At 48.0% G+C, this 16,957-nt stretch overlaps 1 protein-coding gene across 4 annotated transcripts in view; it reads right to left on the bottom strand.

The window, feature by feature from the left end:
* Positions 1-16,957, bottom strand: part of Kcnh1 (potassium voltage-gated channel subfamily H member 1) — a 302,521-nt gene that overhangs the window by 73,455 nt on the left and 212,109 nt on the right. For all 4 annotated transcript variants that reach the window (XR_015635384.1, XM_087581588.1, NM_031742.3 and 1 more), the window contains one exon: positions 14,323-14,575. Coding sequence is in view for 3 of the 4 variants with exons in the window: in XM_087581588.1 (XP_087437714.1) it covers positions 14,323-14,575 (253 nt within the window). In the remaining variant the exon portion in view is untranslated. The remainder of the gene's footprint in view (positions 1-14,322; positions 14,576-16,957) is intronic.

Below are 16,957 nucleotides of genomic sequence, written 5' to 3'. Positions count from 1 at the left end.
TAGAAGCAGGCAACAGTGGGGTTCAACCCCTCCCATATTTTTCGCTGTTCTAAGGATTAATTTATATCATGTGTCCTTCTTCTCCCGCACACCTCCTGAAATGTGTTCTTTACTCTGCTAAATGCCCTCCTAGTTGTGTGCAATATAGGTCCTGTGCAATTGCATCTCCAGGATCTTCTGTTTCTGGAATCTTACGAGTCCATTCAGTGAATCGACACAAGGTTGTAAAATAAAGGCTTATATCGCAAACCTGTATGTGGATATTCAAAACCCTACAGCATTGGGAGGGAGCCTTTGGCCTATGACTGACAAAGATAGAGTTTGTGACTTATGCTCATGTCTGATCCCACGGCACCCTCATAAAAGGGCCCCAGAGAGTTCAATTATGCTATTTCTTCCATTTGCACATACAAGGAGAAGCAGGCAGTCTGCATCTGAAGATCCTCATTGTAACTTGACCATGCTGGACCTCTGATCTTCTAAAACCGTATGGAAATTCTACTGCTTGTATGGCAGCTCTGCCACAGCATGTTGTCATAGCAGCCCCAAATAAGACATTTAGTAACCTTCCACCCACCCCCTCTAACTCAGAGGCATTCTCCCCACCTTTCGTAAGGATCAATGCTTTAGCCCATGTCCATCGCAAAGCTGAATTTATTCCTGGCATAGTAGCCTCTAGCTATGTGGTTTGATTGATCACCTGGCTTATACATTTTCGGGGCAGATTAGTGCAAATATGAATTCCCAGGGGACCAGAGAAGAACATGCAGAGGAAGGAGAAAGCAAGAGCGGTATTCCAGGCTCCCCAGACCCAGGTACCCTTGGTGCTCAACCAGAGCCGTCTCCCTGCCAATAGCAAAAGAAATGGTTAGACCTGGAGGCACACAGGTTTGGTGACTTCTCCAGAAACAAGTGTCCATTGTAGCACGTAAGATACTCCATGTTTCTCTCTATGCACCTCCAAAATATGAGTCATTATCTCCATCTCCTCCAAATCAGGTAAACTGGGGATGGCCTGGGGACATTGTTTCGTGGTTCTGTGTGTCTGTTGTTCTCAAATGAAAGCGACTTTAGAGATTGGTGAACATAGGACATCCGTGGACTTACTTCCAAGCAAACATGTAAGTTTAGCTACTTTGTGCTGTATGTAAGCACAGATCCCCTTGCCAAGTTCTAATTTTAATTGTCTGTGATACGGGTGGCTGAGCTAGGTGTAGACCCAATAGATAGAAGCTTTTCTGTAGGCCGCTTCCTGGTTGCCCTGGAAACAAGCTCTCTCTGTGATGCCCCACAGCACTGACTTCTGGGAACTCACCTAAACATGCTGAGCATCCTATAGCCTTTCCACACTGTCCACCATGACACATGTGTCCTTCATATCTGTGTGCTCTGGGTCTCCTAGCACATGTGCCTCCTCTGAAGGAACATGGCAAACTTCTGATAAACCAATGCTACCTGTTCCGTCTGGCAGCACAGTTACATGGGGAAGCTCTCTCGAGGGATGGGTTAAGGCTGGACTTAGTCATTTAATCAACACGATCTGGCAGGAATGACATTCTGGAATTTTTAGGGCAAGGTCATGGGAAGCCGATGGCCTGGGTCTTGTGGAGTACCCACTCCTGCAAGTCTCTGTCTTGAAGTCTGATCAGCATGGGGGAGAGCCATGGAATGCTCTGGTCCCCAGTCCAGATCTCATGTGATAGTCAGGCACACCCACCACTTTCAACAATGAGCCTCTGGCTGGTCCAGCCCAGTCAAGCCCTGGGTGAGTACAGGCTTAGAAGCCACCTGTGTTCAGCCATCTGAGAAGCCTGCTATGAGACAAGAATGAGTATCTCAAACCAGTACATGTAAGGAGCTGTGATCCAGCATCAGACACCTGAATACACAGTTCACGGAGCTCTGGGCTGAGAAATGGCCTCGTGGGTGAACTTACTCCTTCAACAGAACATCACCCATCACCCTGGCTCTTGTTAGAGCCCTGTGTTTCTGAAAGAAGGTAACGGGAGAGGCTGAGGACCTCTCTAACAGCTGGAATTTCCCACTAGGGAGAAACAAGGAGCATCTCTCACAGATTGGCTTTCCTGGCTACACATTTCGAGCATTGGTGAGAAAGGCAGCTTTCCAAACTCCGCAGCTCCTACTGGAGGAAACATGGTATAATTAAGCTGTAACTACTGAGTAGAAGCTGATTGGTAATTTTATCTGTTTCTTACCAAGATTACCTCATTTAAACGAGACCCAATATAGAAAGATTATGCTTCCTTAATTAAATTTTCTAATTATAGAAGAAAAGAACCCTTAAAGTGAAATAATAGCTCCTTGTGTGCATTTAATGAATGGATCTGGTTGTACAGATTTCATTAATGCACTCCCTCAAGAGGTGCATCTATTTACTGCACAGATCATAGGACACCCATGCACGGATTGAACACACATGAATCAATGCACGGAGGCAGCAGCAGCAACTTGTGCCGGGAAGTTTTCCATAGGGCTGGGAGCCTTGGTGTTGTCATATCCAGCCCAAGTTCAACAAGTGTCTAATCCTACTTCCTGTGAAGTCAGCCACTTTGGTGTAGATGAACAGCGTAGATGATCTGAGGGTTAAGCATGTGCTATGCAGGACTCGTTGAATCAGAGCAAGCCCCAAACTCTTCTACCAAATGGGAGCTGTTCCAAGACACACGTTAACTCATGAAAACCCGAGGGAGCAAAGCAGGGCTCTCATGGGTTGGTATGACACAAATGACTGGGAAGAGACTTTCCCAGTCAGATATCGAAAGGCAGAAGCCAGACACTGTACACATTCTCCCAGCTATGAGCAGGACACGACCATGCACTCAAGAACAGAAGGCACCCAGCGCACTGCACCTGGAAATCAAATGTTCAGTCAACTGGATTTACCAGTCAGAGTGTCTGATACAGAACATTAAGGGTCTCGTTGCCTTGTGACTCCTTAGGTTCTCACGGTCTCAGTAAATGTCCTGAGCTTGGAGAGAGGAGTAGGTGGGAATGACTGCAGGCCTCTAATTAGAACAAGCCAACAGCACTGTGCTAATGAATCACCCCATGTACTCCCCCAGTTACACACAGCACCATTTCCGAGTCTGCCCCCTGGTGGGGCACCAGTGGGACCTGAAGAACAGCTAGGAGAGGCTGAAGTACCCAGGATCACAGCACGGGAGGAATGGAGACCCTGCAGGCAGCTTGGTTTGGTGAAGGGCAGAGGCAAATGGAGCTGGTGGGGAGGACACCAAGGGAACTGCAGGGTGAATTCAAGAGGTGTTTGGAATAGGACCCTGGAAGCATCAAGCAGCCTTCCTCGGTGTTAAGAGGTTGCAGGGATCGTGATTCGGATCCAGCAGGTCCAGTTCACTCAGATAGACAAATCTGGCTGGCCAATGGGCACAGGCCAGGGGTAGATGTCTGACTGTTTCCGTAATTCCTAATGACATGTTCTTTTAAAGACTGCTCACAGGATGGCCCACAGTGGTACAGCGCATGTCCAAAGCTGGCCCCTCTGTTACTAAAATCGCTAGCCGTTTTCAGACTCAAATCCATCAGAAAGAACTCAGCCAGCCGTTCATGCACTGCTCGAAGGGCTGAAGAACCTGTTGGCAGAAAGCTGGAGCGACACCCTACTGAGGGGAACAAGCTGACAGCAGACTCGGCATCTGGTGCCATGGAGTTGCCACCTGCTCCTGTGTACCTGGATAACTGCATGAGAAGAGGAGCTCTGACCTTGCTGGCTTTCTGACAGCTACAGTTCCTACCAGAGCAGCTGCCCCTATACCTTAGACCACTGGGGATCCCTTGGCCCAGAAGAGAAGCCAAGGGCAAGCAAGCTCTGAGGGCAGGCAGCCCCGAAGCAATTCTTTGCCTGCTACAGCTTCCCAGTCTGAAGGCCAAAGACTCAGCTAGACCACACTGACCAGCCTTTCTGCCCACTCTGCATATGGCCAGAGATTAGGACCACCTAGAACCTACTGTGTGCACCAGCACCTGCTGGGCGCTTCCTCCCAGAGGGCCAAGGCCCAGTCTGCTTACTCGGGAACACTTGTGCGCTCCTCCACAGGTACTTGGGGCTGCAACCCCAAGACTGCCTGAGGTTGCAGGTGGGCATAAGGAGGTTGACGTCTTGTGAGGAAAACTGCAAAGCTCCTCTCACCTTCATTGTACAAATAAAGGTTGCTGCAGAGGTCACTGCCTCTGTCCCATGTGCCACAGCTTATAGAATGAGAACATACATCAGAGACAGACAGACAGATAGACACCCTGCAGATTTCACCAGTGGCTTCCTCTTTGAGGTTTAAAAAAAAAAAGGCATTCCTGGGAACAAAACCCAGGCTTTGTTTGGCTGCCGCAGTATTGAGTGCTTTATTGGACCCAGTGGGGGAAAAGTGCTGGGACTAGACATGCCCAGGTAACCTGGTTCCAGGGTCAGATCTGATTTTCCGCCTCTTCCCAGAGTGCATCTGTCTCTACAAGTTTGCTGTGATTGTAACTTCTGTAGGAGTTCAACACACCTGCTCTCTTTCCAGTCGGTACAAAAGAGCCACCCCGATGACCCTCTTTACCTACCTCTAGTTAGAGATGGGCACTAATGTGCTCTGTGAAACCTACACAAGTAAGGTCACAGCCAGGTCTCTCCAAGTCACCCACTCTGCCTTTGCCTCTGCCTCTCACAGAGAGCCTTTAGCTTGACTTCCCACAGCCGGGTGCATCTCATGGTTCAACCCAGACCAATGACTTGGACTTACCTTTGTGGGTCAGAGATCCCTTACAGCATCTTAAGGGGCTGGATGGGATGGTGGAAGTCCTTTCTGGGGTCAAGGAGCTTATTGTGAAAGAAGAGGAAACTCACTCATGCCTGTCTCTTGGGTGCACCTCTGCACACCTGCTGTGTTGTCCCCTCGCTGCTGCACCTCTGCACACCTGTCCTGTTGTCCTCTCTTGGGTGCACCTCTGCATACCTGCTGTGTTGTCCTCTCTTGGGTGCACCTCTGCACATACCAATGTAGTTTCTCAGGCCCTGGAACCCATGCACCTGACATCTCCTTGGCCTCCTGTCGAGCTTCTTGCTCCCGTAGGTCACCCACCCATCTCATCCCTGTCAATCATTACCCTTTTGCTAATCAATATGAAAAATGCTCACTAATCCTCGATGTGTTATAACATATGCTTCCAATGCACCCATATGTGCCTTAAGTTTTGTTTTTATTTTATTTACTTTTTTGAGACAGGGCCCCTATATGTATGCTGGCTTTTTCTAGAACTGACTATATAGATTAGGCTGCCCTCAAGCACACAGAGATCCCCCTGCCTCTGCCTCATGAGTGCTGAGATTAAAGGTATATGCTACTATGCCCAGCTCTGGAATTTTTTAAAAAAATGGGACAGTCAGGTCATAAAATATTGATGATATTACAAAGTGTGCCATCTCTGTCCAGTGAAAAATATTCTATGGCATTTGCAAGAACTTGGCACCAGTGCCTGTCCTCACCTCTGGCTTCTGTAACAGCCCAGTGTCTGGGCCACTCTCCTTGTTCTAGTAGTCTCTCACCCAGCCTCCTGAACACATTTCCTAGGTACAAGTGCTTCCTAGGGACCTACTATGGACCCCTGATTCTCTCCTCACCTCCCCATACCCCTGCTGGAGTAGGGACTTTCTCAGCTTGTGCCTGGTCACGCATCTGGACTGCAGTGATGCAGGGTTTGTACCCAGAGTCCGGGTCCTTCTCCAGAATCCCATCTGAGGAGGAATGAGTCTCATCCACAGTAAGCCCATGATCCTCCTGGATCGTTCACCCTAATACAGTCCCCTCTTATTCCACAAACAGTGAAGGGCCATCCTCCACTCACTTCACCTACCAAGGATCTCTTGGCTCTATTTTCTCTCATCTAAACGGCTGTGAGATCAGGCCAGGCTAGTCTTGCACCTTGGAGTACTCCTTGTTGGTCCCCTCTGACCTTGGTTCTCTAATTCACTTTCCAAACAGGTGCCTGGATGATTTTCTAAGCACAAATGCAATTCTGCCCCTGTTCTGTTTAAAGTCACCACTTGCTCCCCGATTACTACTCTATTCAAGTTCATCTTAATAGGGCAAAAGGCCCAAGAACTCTGCGGACTGAGTTGTTCTTTGTTGCTAGATGTGGCTTCTAAGCTCTACCAGTGTTGACCCTGAGGATGGTGCTGTGCCTACTTTCCTCTCTCATCTCCTAGCCCAGCCCCAGACAGGACTGGCACTCAGCTCTGACGAAGCCTTTGTCAAGAAGCCTTCCTTTACTCTGTGACTTGGCTGGCTTGGATGCCTGCTGTGTGAATTCTGACAGCATCTTGTTCTTAGCACTATTACCACTCTCCACCCTGCCTTGTAAGTGTATAATGACTTGTCTTCCTGGTGAGCACCTCAGCTTCCTGAGAGACCAGCGTTTTTGTTCATGTTGTGTCTCCAGCCCCTAATACCCACCCTGCATGCTTATAAAATAAACAAACCATTGCAAAGGTGGGTTAGAGGAACTGTGTGTGTGTGTGTGTGTGTGTGCATGTGTGTGTGTGTGTGTGTGTGTGTGTGTGTGTGTGTGTGTGTCTGAGCTGACCTGCTCAGAGATGCTCCCTTAGCTCAGTGTGATTCAGCTTTCTGCTAAGCTGAAAGTTTACAGGCAAAATTTACAACCATGAAATAAAACATCGTACTTTAGAAACTACCCTGTGAGTGGGAGCAGGGAGCAGAGATGAGGGACATGGACAACAAGAGATGATCCTGAGACAGAAGCACTGTCTTAGGAGCCTTCTAGATCCTTTCACCCCACATGTCCCCAGCCTTCCTCATGCAGTGACACTGGGTGTGAAGAAGGCTGGCACCCCTCCCTGAACGAGACTTGCACACGAAAGGGTTCAGTTAAAGCAGGGTCTTGGAGCCACCGTGATGACTCCCTGTTTGTGCCTCTCCTCCACAAGTAAGCGGACCCCAGAGCTCCACCGGGAGATGGTGGAAGTTACCAGGATACCTACAGGCATAAACCTCATTTGCGTTTTTCCCTTCTGGTTATTTGTAAAAGAATAGAAGTACATTGTAGAAAATTATTCAACTACATTTGAATATTGAAAATGACGGCCACCATCCAGGACGCTTTTTCTAGATCTTGGTTTGCCTTCCGTCCTGCTTCTATGCACACACACATTTTTACGTAGCTAAGGCTGCCACACATGCAGTCCTGTATTATGCTTTCCTTACTTAAAATACTTGAGACATTTTACATGATACTAGAGTGCCTCTATATCTCATACTTGCCCTAACTGACATTAACTTCCTACAACTGAGTCCTTTGGGCAATGCAGTAACAGGGATTCCATTTAGAAACTCACTTACAGTACATCTAACTTCCTTTGTTTTCGGGGACTGAAAACTAATTTCAAAAATTGCTTAAACAGAAGGAGAAATTAGAAAAGATCACCTGGTGTCTACCCTCATCCTCTCTCGATCGCATGGTGTGGCTGGTGCCACCCGATAGAAACGTTTCCTGCTTTGCAGTTCTAGGTGATTCCCATTACAGCTCCTCACCAGGACTGTGGATTTAATGTGACCACTCGGGTTGATGGAGCAGCTAGGTGAATACTGACGCTTGGTTACAGCATGGAGAGCCTGGAGCACAGCTCCTGACACAGGCTCACCCCGCAGTCTACCTGCTCCCTGTGCAGGGTGCCCCACAGAGAGGGAGGAATAGCAGTCCTGGAGCCGGCTTTTCTCCCACCCTGGCTCCCGGGGACCCCGGGAAACATCTCTAGGAAAGACTTGGCTCTGCTAGATAAGGCCTTCGGTCCTCACTGTCTGGCCAAGGACAGTCAGGGGGAGAGATGTAGACACATGCAGAGACACGCCATTTTCTCTGATTGGATAGTAACAAGCAAAAGAGCTGCTGCCAAGACATTCTTTTGGGGAAAAAAAAATCATGCTTAAAAATGATCGCCTAACAGTGTCTGGGAAAACAAATGAAGCTTTCTCAAGACTGTCTTGAAAAAAAAAAGTTTTAACTGTCATCTTGAAAATATCAGATGCTTATTTATTTGTGTGTGTTTGATGTATATATACATACGTATGTAAACATGTGTTTGCATGATGTAGAGATAAGAGGTCATTTGTTTGTGTGTGTGTGTTTGCTATGAGTACAAATGTGTGTGTGTATGTGTGTGTGTGTGTGTGTACACTTGATGTAGAGACCAGAGGTCATGTTTAGTGTATTCCTTTATTGGTATTGCCCTCAATTTTGGAGACAGAGCTACTCCGTGAACCTGGAGGCTACTGACTGGTGCAAGCCTTGGCACCCTCCAGTTCTTGCCCCTTTACCTCTAGGATCATAGTCTCCCTCCCCCCTCTCTCTGTCTCTCTCTGTCCCTGTCTCTCTGTCTCTGTCTCTCTGTCTCTCTTTTGTCTCTCTCTGTCTATCTCTCTGTCTTTCTATCTCTCTCTGTCTATCTCTGTCTCTCTCTGTCTCTGTCTTTGTCTCTCTGTCTCTGTCTCTCTGTCTATCTCTCTGTGTGTCTCTCTGGCTATCTCTCCCTCTGTCTCTCTGTCTCTCTCTGTCTCTGCCTCTCTCTGTGTGTCTCTTTCTCTCTGTCTCTGTCTCTGTCTCTGTCTCGCTCTCTCTCTCTCTCTCTCTCACACACACACACACACACACACACACACACACACACACACACACACTTTATAAGGGCACTGGGATCTGAACTCAAGTACTTTACCATCTCTCGAGACCCACACATGTTCTCTTAAAGATAGCCTGAAAGTCAGACAAATTTGATAAGAAAATGAAAATCTCCTCCTGCCTCACAAACAGGACATCTACCCCAGCTTGCTAGCCAGAACGCCCATGGAGTCTCATCTCCGTGTGCTTGTCTTCACGTAATTGGGATCAGTTGCAGCATACTCAAATAACATTTCACTCACCATTAGAGTTTCCAATATCACTTAAAGTTCCCTGTGAACATTCAGAACGGCTATACCCCATCTCTTTAAAAATGCTCTCAAATGCTTGGTCATTCAGGAAAAGGCTCGAAACTTTCGCCACTGGTTTTCCTTTCCCTTTCCCGTTTTACATTCCTTCTGTTAATTCTTAAATCTCTAGCTAGAGACCCGAGTGCCTTTCCTGGTCCCGACCTGTCTTCTTGTCCTGGTTCCAGACCCACCTTTCCAAGTAATGTTGGCTGCACCTCTGTCCAATGTCCTCAGGTCTCTACATGGAAGTCTAGTGGAAGCTTCACACTTTCTGCTCCGTGGCCACCTCTTTGTCAATACTTCTCTCTCACTTCCCAGACAGCAGAACCTGCCTCTGCCTCCCTGTTCACCCCATTGCATTCTAGTATTAACTTTTACAACCCAAGAGACTCTCTGTCCTCGCTTGTTTTCTATAAAACACTGACCAAAAACAGCTTGAGGAGGAAAGCATTTATTTTGCTCACATTTCTATGTGATCACAACCCAGTATCAAGGGAAATCAGGCCAGTAACTCAAGGTGGGACACAGAAAGCAGGGACTGAAGCAGAGACTGGGGAAAAGCATTGCTCACCGGCTTGTTCTTGCTTCCTAAGACCATCTGCCCAGGGGTAGCTTCACCGCAGCGGGCTGGGCCCGCCCACACTACTCATCAAAAAGACATCCTGTAGACTTGCCTACAGGCTGATCTAATGGGGGTATTTTCTCAATTGAGGTTCCCCTTCCCAGATAACTCTAGATGAATCAAACTGACAGAAAACTAACCAGGACACCTCTGCCCCTGACCGTTCACCCACCTGCACCTCCCAACTAAGTGTGGCAAATTCTGCAAATAAAAATATAGATATCCAGTCAAAACTGAACCAATGAATAATTTTCCTCAAATTGCATCCGATGCAATCTTTGGGGGGAAATTCATGCTTACAGTCGTTCATCGTTTCTATGTAATTCGAATGTTCCTTGTGGGCCTTCTCCATTTGTTCTGAGTGTAGCTCAGCGCTCTTTGTCTATCATGACCCACGGTGACCTCACAGATTCCATGTCTCTGGCCCCAGTCTTTACTGCTTTCGGAGCACAGCTCTCATGATGCCATGCTTCACTCGCTAGGGCCCCACTTCTCATGATGACACACTGCCGTCCACACCACCCTTGCTGCATCTTGTCACTGTCACCACAGCTCTGGGCTCCAGTTTAGGCGGCATGATCCACCACACAGGTCCCTTCCCCACAGCTGACCCATGCCCGACCTCATGACTCCATCTTCCCAGCCACTACCAAGGCAAAGACCTCACAGCCTGTTCTGTCAATCACTGGGAAGGCCCCTGCCTATGGGTTCCTGCCTCATTTCCTTCTCCATGTGCCTCCTTCCCTACTCCACAGCTAAGGTTGGCGATGTCAAACCACACATGAAATGACAACCAAGGCTTAGTGCTCCTGACGCCACAGTGCAGCAGGTTGGCAGAGCTGGGTGCACACCGAAGCAGGCAGCTCTGAGCTGATGGAACCAGCAAGGCCAGCTCCACTCACACTAGCCTCAGCCTGCGGCTTACACTCATGCTCACACTCACACTCTGCTCCAGTGACCCTACTGATGCTTTTCTACCCCAATGCTCAGCCTGCCACACTCCTTGGCACCTCCCAAGCTCTCAGTTTGGCTCTGCCTCCTCTGTGAGCGTTTACCTGCCTGCTTGCTCCAGGAGAGGGACAGAACAAGACCCCTTGTGCTCGTGTCACTAAGCATCTGTCTCAGCTCAGCACAATGGTCCCTGAAGACAAGGCTTTCTCTGTCCCCCAAAGAAAAGACCGTGGACAGCAGATGCTGCTAAATATCCAACCTAGAACGATGGCCCAAAGGAGGACCTTATCCAAGCAAAGGCAAGGTAGCCTTCCAACTCAGCAACTGCGGGAAGACGTCTCCGAGGGAAGTAAGGACGATGTCATAGCAAGGGTGCCAGAGGAGAAATCATAAGAGAGCCCTTCCATGGTCACTGTCTTCAGGGGACAGTGTGCTTTCAATCAGAGAGTGGCTGGCACGGCTCGAGACACACACACTTCCTAACTGCAACCTTTGATCAGCCCCAGAAACCAATTTACCAGGTCACTATATTCATTTTTATTTCTAACGAAGGGCAACCGATCGTAACAGAAAACATCGGACTGCATCTCCTACAACAGGACAAATGCTGCTGAGTTTTACTTCTGCATCCATCGGTTAGCAATGCAATGAGCATTTTATATCGTGGCTGTTGTCCCGAAAAAGTCTATAAGGTTTTAGTGATGGGGGATTCTATTTTGGGCTCATGCTAAGCCCACTCAGTTATGAATACTGTCCCTTCCTGTTCTTGGAGTCCGCACTAAAACTAAACAGAGAACGGGGTGGTACGGTCTAATTGGAGGAAGAACCACATCAGCAGGCTGTAAGTGACTGAACTGATAACAGGGGATCTGAGTCTGAGGGCACGGGCAGCTGTGCCCCTGTTTTCTCTATAGCCTCTTGCACGAACACTGGCATGTTCCCCTTTGTTTCTGGAGCACTGGGCACACAACACTGCTCAAAAGCTACTCATCCTTCAATCCCCCAGGAGCATCTCCATTTCCTATATAACCCTCGCTGTGCAGAGTGACAGCTCTCTAGAGTCAGTTGCTCCACATGCAGCTCTTGAGGCCTGGGATAAGATTTGGTCTAACTGTAGCAACCCACTCATGACAGGGCCTGTTCAACAGTTCTGGGAGAGAATACACTAAAGGGCATTGGAGGACAATGAAGGTCTAGTTCTCAGTCCCGTGTGATGCTCAAACCCTTTGTAGAAGAAACTGATTGCAGTTCATTGAACAAAAGTTATTCTAAGGAGAAAGGACTTTTAAAAAGCTCCAAGTGGGTGTTTCCAGGGAACAAACAGCTCGGAGTGTTGTATGCCTCACGGCCTAAAGGACAGGTTGACTCAAAGAACTTGTCATGTCCTTTTATAGACTGAGACTCTTGGCAAGCTGTTTAGGATATCGAGCCTGGACCTACTTTGGGGGCTCAATCTGGCTCTTGGGAAGCATAGAGGAGGCTTTTTCTAGCCTGGGCATCTTGAGAACAACCAACATGTTTAGTCCAAAGCGGTTGAGCTATATTTGAAGTCCAACCACACTGCTAACTGGAGCAGGCTGGATGCCCAGAGGGCTAGATTTGGAGAAGTGGAACCAGCCAAATCAACCAGGTTATGAAGTTGCTGCCTCCTAGGAAGCCCGGTGTACAGGGGAGGAGGGGAGGAATGGTTGTTTGTCCTCATCTCTCCTCAGGCTATCATCCCTCCATACTGAGTCTATTGTGCTGGTGTCTGTGGCAGGGCATTACAAAATCCCTGATCGTGGGAACACAAGAGATAATACTGGGCCTTGGGATGGATTCCTGGAAGCTTAAATAATGAGTGATCTGTGGGCAAATTGGTTCAAGATGCCTGACTCCGAAGGCTTACCTCTAGTCCAAATTCAAAGGATTGGTCAGTGGTTACATTTAGCTCAGGAATCCTGGCTAGCCCAATGTCCTCATTGGTGAATTTAAAGGGAGAGATAAGAACCCCTTCCTTCAGATACCCTACAACAATGTCTTCACCATTCCTGTGTTTGGCCCACAACCTCACTTCTCTGAGAGGAGGGAATGAGGAACAGCCAGGACTAGGCTGTCGGGCTCTATGGGCACTATGGTATCCAGCAGACAAGACACACTTCAGCTCCAACCCAGATTTAACAGGCCCCCCTCACCATATTCTGGCAAATGCTGAAGGAATATAAATCACCCTTGGGTTACCCTGAGCACAACATAGCCAGAAGGGTGAGTTGACAAGGTGCCCCAGGAGCAAGAAGGAAGCCATGTTTCAGGTACTCCAAAATCAGACAGGAGCAAATCGGCTTTAAAACTACCATTCGTCTTTACAGAGTCAGGCTTTTCATTCTAACATCACAGTAACGTAATCCCATCCATCTCACGTTTCTAGGAAATAAATCATGTGCGAACTTACGTCCGAAAACTGCAGCGGCACCAACAGTGCCAGCACCCACGTATTCCATTAGTCATCAGCGCATCGGTTTGAAAGCTAGGCAGGCATAGAGAGGCTGAAGACAGAGGGTACTAGGACAGGACTCCACAAGTCTGGTGGGAGCAGAAGGTCTGGAATCAGAGGTTGCTGGGATGGGACCCCATGGGCCTCAAACACTGGGAAGACATTTCCTTACCTCTCTGAATTTCAACTGTCTCACTTAAAGACCGAGAGTAATAAAGCCATTTTGCATGGTTAAATGAGGATCCATCTGCACAACATTGGGCAACAAGCAGGGATCCATAAGTGGTGATTTGTTGAGGTGTCTTGTCCTCTTAGAGAGATGTGTGCACTGAAGAGCTACCCTGTGGCTGCCTCAGAAGTTTCCCCATCACCACTGAAGGTCAAGCTCCCACGTTCGACACATCCCTGCTCTTCCCACATTCCTTCTTGCCATGTGTGGTGAACTAGTTAGTCTCCCTGTTATCCAATGAGAGATCCTACCTTTCCCAAGAGCAAACCGTCATTGGATTCCTTTGATTCGACTTTTTACATGCCTCAAAGTGACGCATTTCTCACCATCCACCCACATCCTAGTCCGTTAAGCACCTAGATAACATGTCTCTTACCTGCTTACCCTGTCCACTGCAGCCCAACCTCTACTTGCTGTCATTTTTCAAAAGTACAAACCTAACGGTGCCCCTTCCCTACTTTCAATTCACCATGGGTCACCTGCCCCACCCCTGCAAGGGAAATGAACATCCTTTAATGTGGTTCCTGGAGCCTAAGTCCATCAACTCTCTCCCAGTGTCATCTCCCATGGCGGCCCTTCCATGTGCCCCTGTCACACAAAGTGACTCAGAGTTTATCCCCCGTGAGTCACACCTGTCCCTGTGAATCACACCTGTCTCTCTCACAGAGGCTGACCTCTCTCTTTTTACAATCCTGTTTTTACCCTGCTTGGTGCTAAATCATTTTCAATTTTTTGGCTCCTTCTTGTGTGTCATTTTATATAGGAAGCATTGCCATTTGAATCCTGAGTCAGATGCCCTTCTGATATGTTCCAAATGGTGGCTTGTTTATTCATCTCTTCCAATAACCTGCAGCCCCCAGAGAAGAAAACCCAAGAGCCTTAAACATCAATCGGTCCAAAGTAGGCATTCCAACGTTTGTTGGATGGATGAATGGATGGAGAAATGAGCCTCCCACAAGGGGAAATCTCTGGTTAAATGTGGCTGTCCAGCGACTAAGACAACCCCAAGTATGATAGCAGGAGTACATCAAAAGTAGGCAGCACATACCTAGGATGGCCACCACCTCATCATCCTGGATCACCTCCAGGGAGCCCGAGACCACGAAGCAGAGGCTGTCCACACTCTCCCCGGCGTGATAGATGAGGTCCCCTGGGGCGCAGTGTACTGTCTGGAACTCCATGGCCAAGGCCCTCAGGCAACCATCGCTGGCCAGCCGGAAGGCGGGGTGTTCTTTGAACACTTTTCGGTTCAGGTGTACGCAAATGTCAGCTCGCATGTCCTTGGGGCAGATTTGCAGGACCTGGACAGACAAGGAAGAGACAGCGTGAGGTCCATTGCACAGACTCCTTCCCTCAGCTCCCCAGGTATGGGCCAGCACGAGGCCAGGCTGCACTCTTGTGCTTCAGTGCCCTGGGGAAGCCAGGCAGTGTCTGGGTTCTGGAACATTCTGCTGAATGTTCAGGATGCAGGTCTGAAAGTTAGGGCTAAGAGTGTATCGGGCATGGGAAAGGTCTCTGAGGAGATCCCATCTCAGCTGACAGCTTTAGAACGTGTCAGAGTGAACCTTGTGGAAGTGGAACATTATAGGAGATAGCAGACACAAATGCTCTGTAGCAATAGTCCACCCAGGTCAGGGGGAGGCCTAAGGAGACATCGTTCAGAGCAAACACAGAGCATGTGAGACACTTTCAAGTCAAAGAATGTAACCAGGGACACAGATAAGGAGATTGATGTCAGCTGAGAACCCAGAGTGGGATTAGAGAGCTTTGACTCTGCTTAGCAACACAAGAGTCAAAGGGAAGGGTGAGGGCGCTTAGCCTGGGCTGGTTCAGTGCAGCTAGCAAGAAGTGGCTATGTTCAGATTAATTCCACAAGCAAGCAAATATATATCTATATATCTATATCTATATCTATATATGTATATAATTTCTAAGGGGTACAGCATATTTTGACATACATACAACAGTAAACATACATGAACAAAGTAATCAATCTATACCCTTTATTTGTCAATTCTTTATGCTGAGAACATTCTAAAACGCTCTCTTCTGATCATTTGGAAATATACAGTTATTTGGTTAACGGGTACAAAATTACAGCCAGGAGAAACTGACTGGCATTCTATAACATAATGTGGTTACATTAGACTAGAGATTGTGTTCTGATTACATAGCTGGCAGGACTTGCTGATAAAGTGAATATGGGGTGGTATTTAAAGAGATCTGTCAAAGATAAGCCAGGGAAACTTCCAGTGTAGATGGGAGAGGTGCTTCTGAGACCCACGAGTAGCCAAGGAGTTGCTGGCATTCGATGGTTACTGGGAAAGGAGACTCACTTTTCATTGGGGATGTGGCCACTGGCAGGCAGCCCATGCCCTAGTGAATGGCCTCATCATCCATTTACACAACATCATTAACTAGTTAGACTCACTGGGATAAAGGAGGAGGAGGAAGAGGAGGAGGGGGGAGGAGGAAGAGGAAGAGGAGGAGGAGAAGGAAGAGGAGAAGGAAAAAGAGAGGGAGGAAAAAGAGGAGAAAGAGGAGGAGGAGGACAGGGAGAAGGGGAGGAGAAGGGGAGGAAGAGGAAGAGGAGGGGGAGCGGGAGGAGGAGATAGAGATGACAATGACAACAGACATGAAGTTGATAGAGACAGAGTAGTGGGTCCCTGGAACAGTTAGAGGGAGGTAGTTGGGTAGATAAGATAAAAACCATGCATTAGTTTTCAAAGAATAAATATACTTTATGGAAATGAGTTATATAAAGTCACATTTTCCCAAGTGTTTGTTGTCTGCCAGGAGTGGCTCAGCAAGTTGCCCATCCAGTTAATATTTATTTGCCAAGCATCCACAGAGTACCAGGTACCATTCTGGGCTCTACTGATGTGTTAGTTAAAGAACAATTAGACAAAAGTACTGGCCCTCATGGAACTTACTGTCTGGTAGGAAGAGGCAAGTGACTAAACAAAAGGTGGGTGCAGTTGCCAAGGACAATAAGGGAGACAAGAAGCATGGAGAACGAGGGGCCATAGCTTCACTTTGAAAGCTTGGTGTTCGTTTGCTAACTTGGTCCTCACAGAAACTCTAGGATGCGCTTTTAATTATTTCAGCTCAGATGAGAAAGCTGAGACACAGGGAAGCCCAATGTTCCCCAGCCAGGAAACAGTATATTTTGGCTTCCACACTAGGTAGCTTGATATCAAAGCCCAGTTATAGACTAACCAATCCCAATGCCAGGCAGCTCTGCAAAGCCAATGGGCTGCCATTTGACTTGTAGCATCCCTGCCCCGCCCATGGTACCCAGGAAGAAACCCAGAGCTTTGAACACGCCAGACAAGCACTCTACTGTCTGGACTGTGTCCCAGCCCTGACACGTACCATCTAAAAACCAAACTAGGAACCGCAGGCCATGTGGGTCTCGTTTTTCTAAACAACTGAAAATTTTCCCAGCTTTTTCAGAACAAGATATATTTCTGAGGACTGTTTCCAAGAAACCATCACATGGCTTTTGACAGCAAGCATTAAGGATAGATACAGCAGGACTTCCAGTGGACTTTTCCAGAGCATTTAGGAACATTTTTAAAAATAACTTTTCCTGTTCTATTCTGTGAATCAAGTAGGGGCATGAAGTTGAACGTGAATGCTCCCTGGCTCCTTCTTGCGGTGCTGGGAACCCTCCAGGACCC

The sequence above is a fragment of the Rattus norvegicus genome, chromosome 13 (assembly GCF_021556685.1).
Source record: "Rattus norvegicus strain SHRSP/BbbUtx chromosome 13, alternate assembly SHRSP_T2T, whole genome shotgun sequence".
NCBI lineage: Eukaryota > Metazoa > Chordata > Mammalia > Rodentia > Muridae > Rattus > Rattus norvegicus.
The sequence above is the reverse complement of the archived record's forward strand: the minus strand, read 5'-3'. Positions and strand labels throughout refer to the sequence as shown.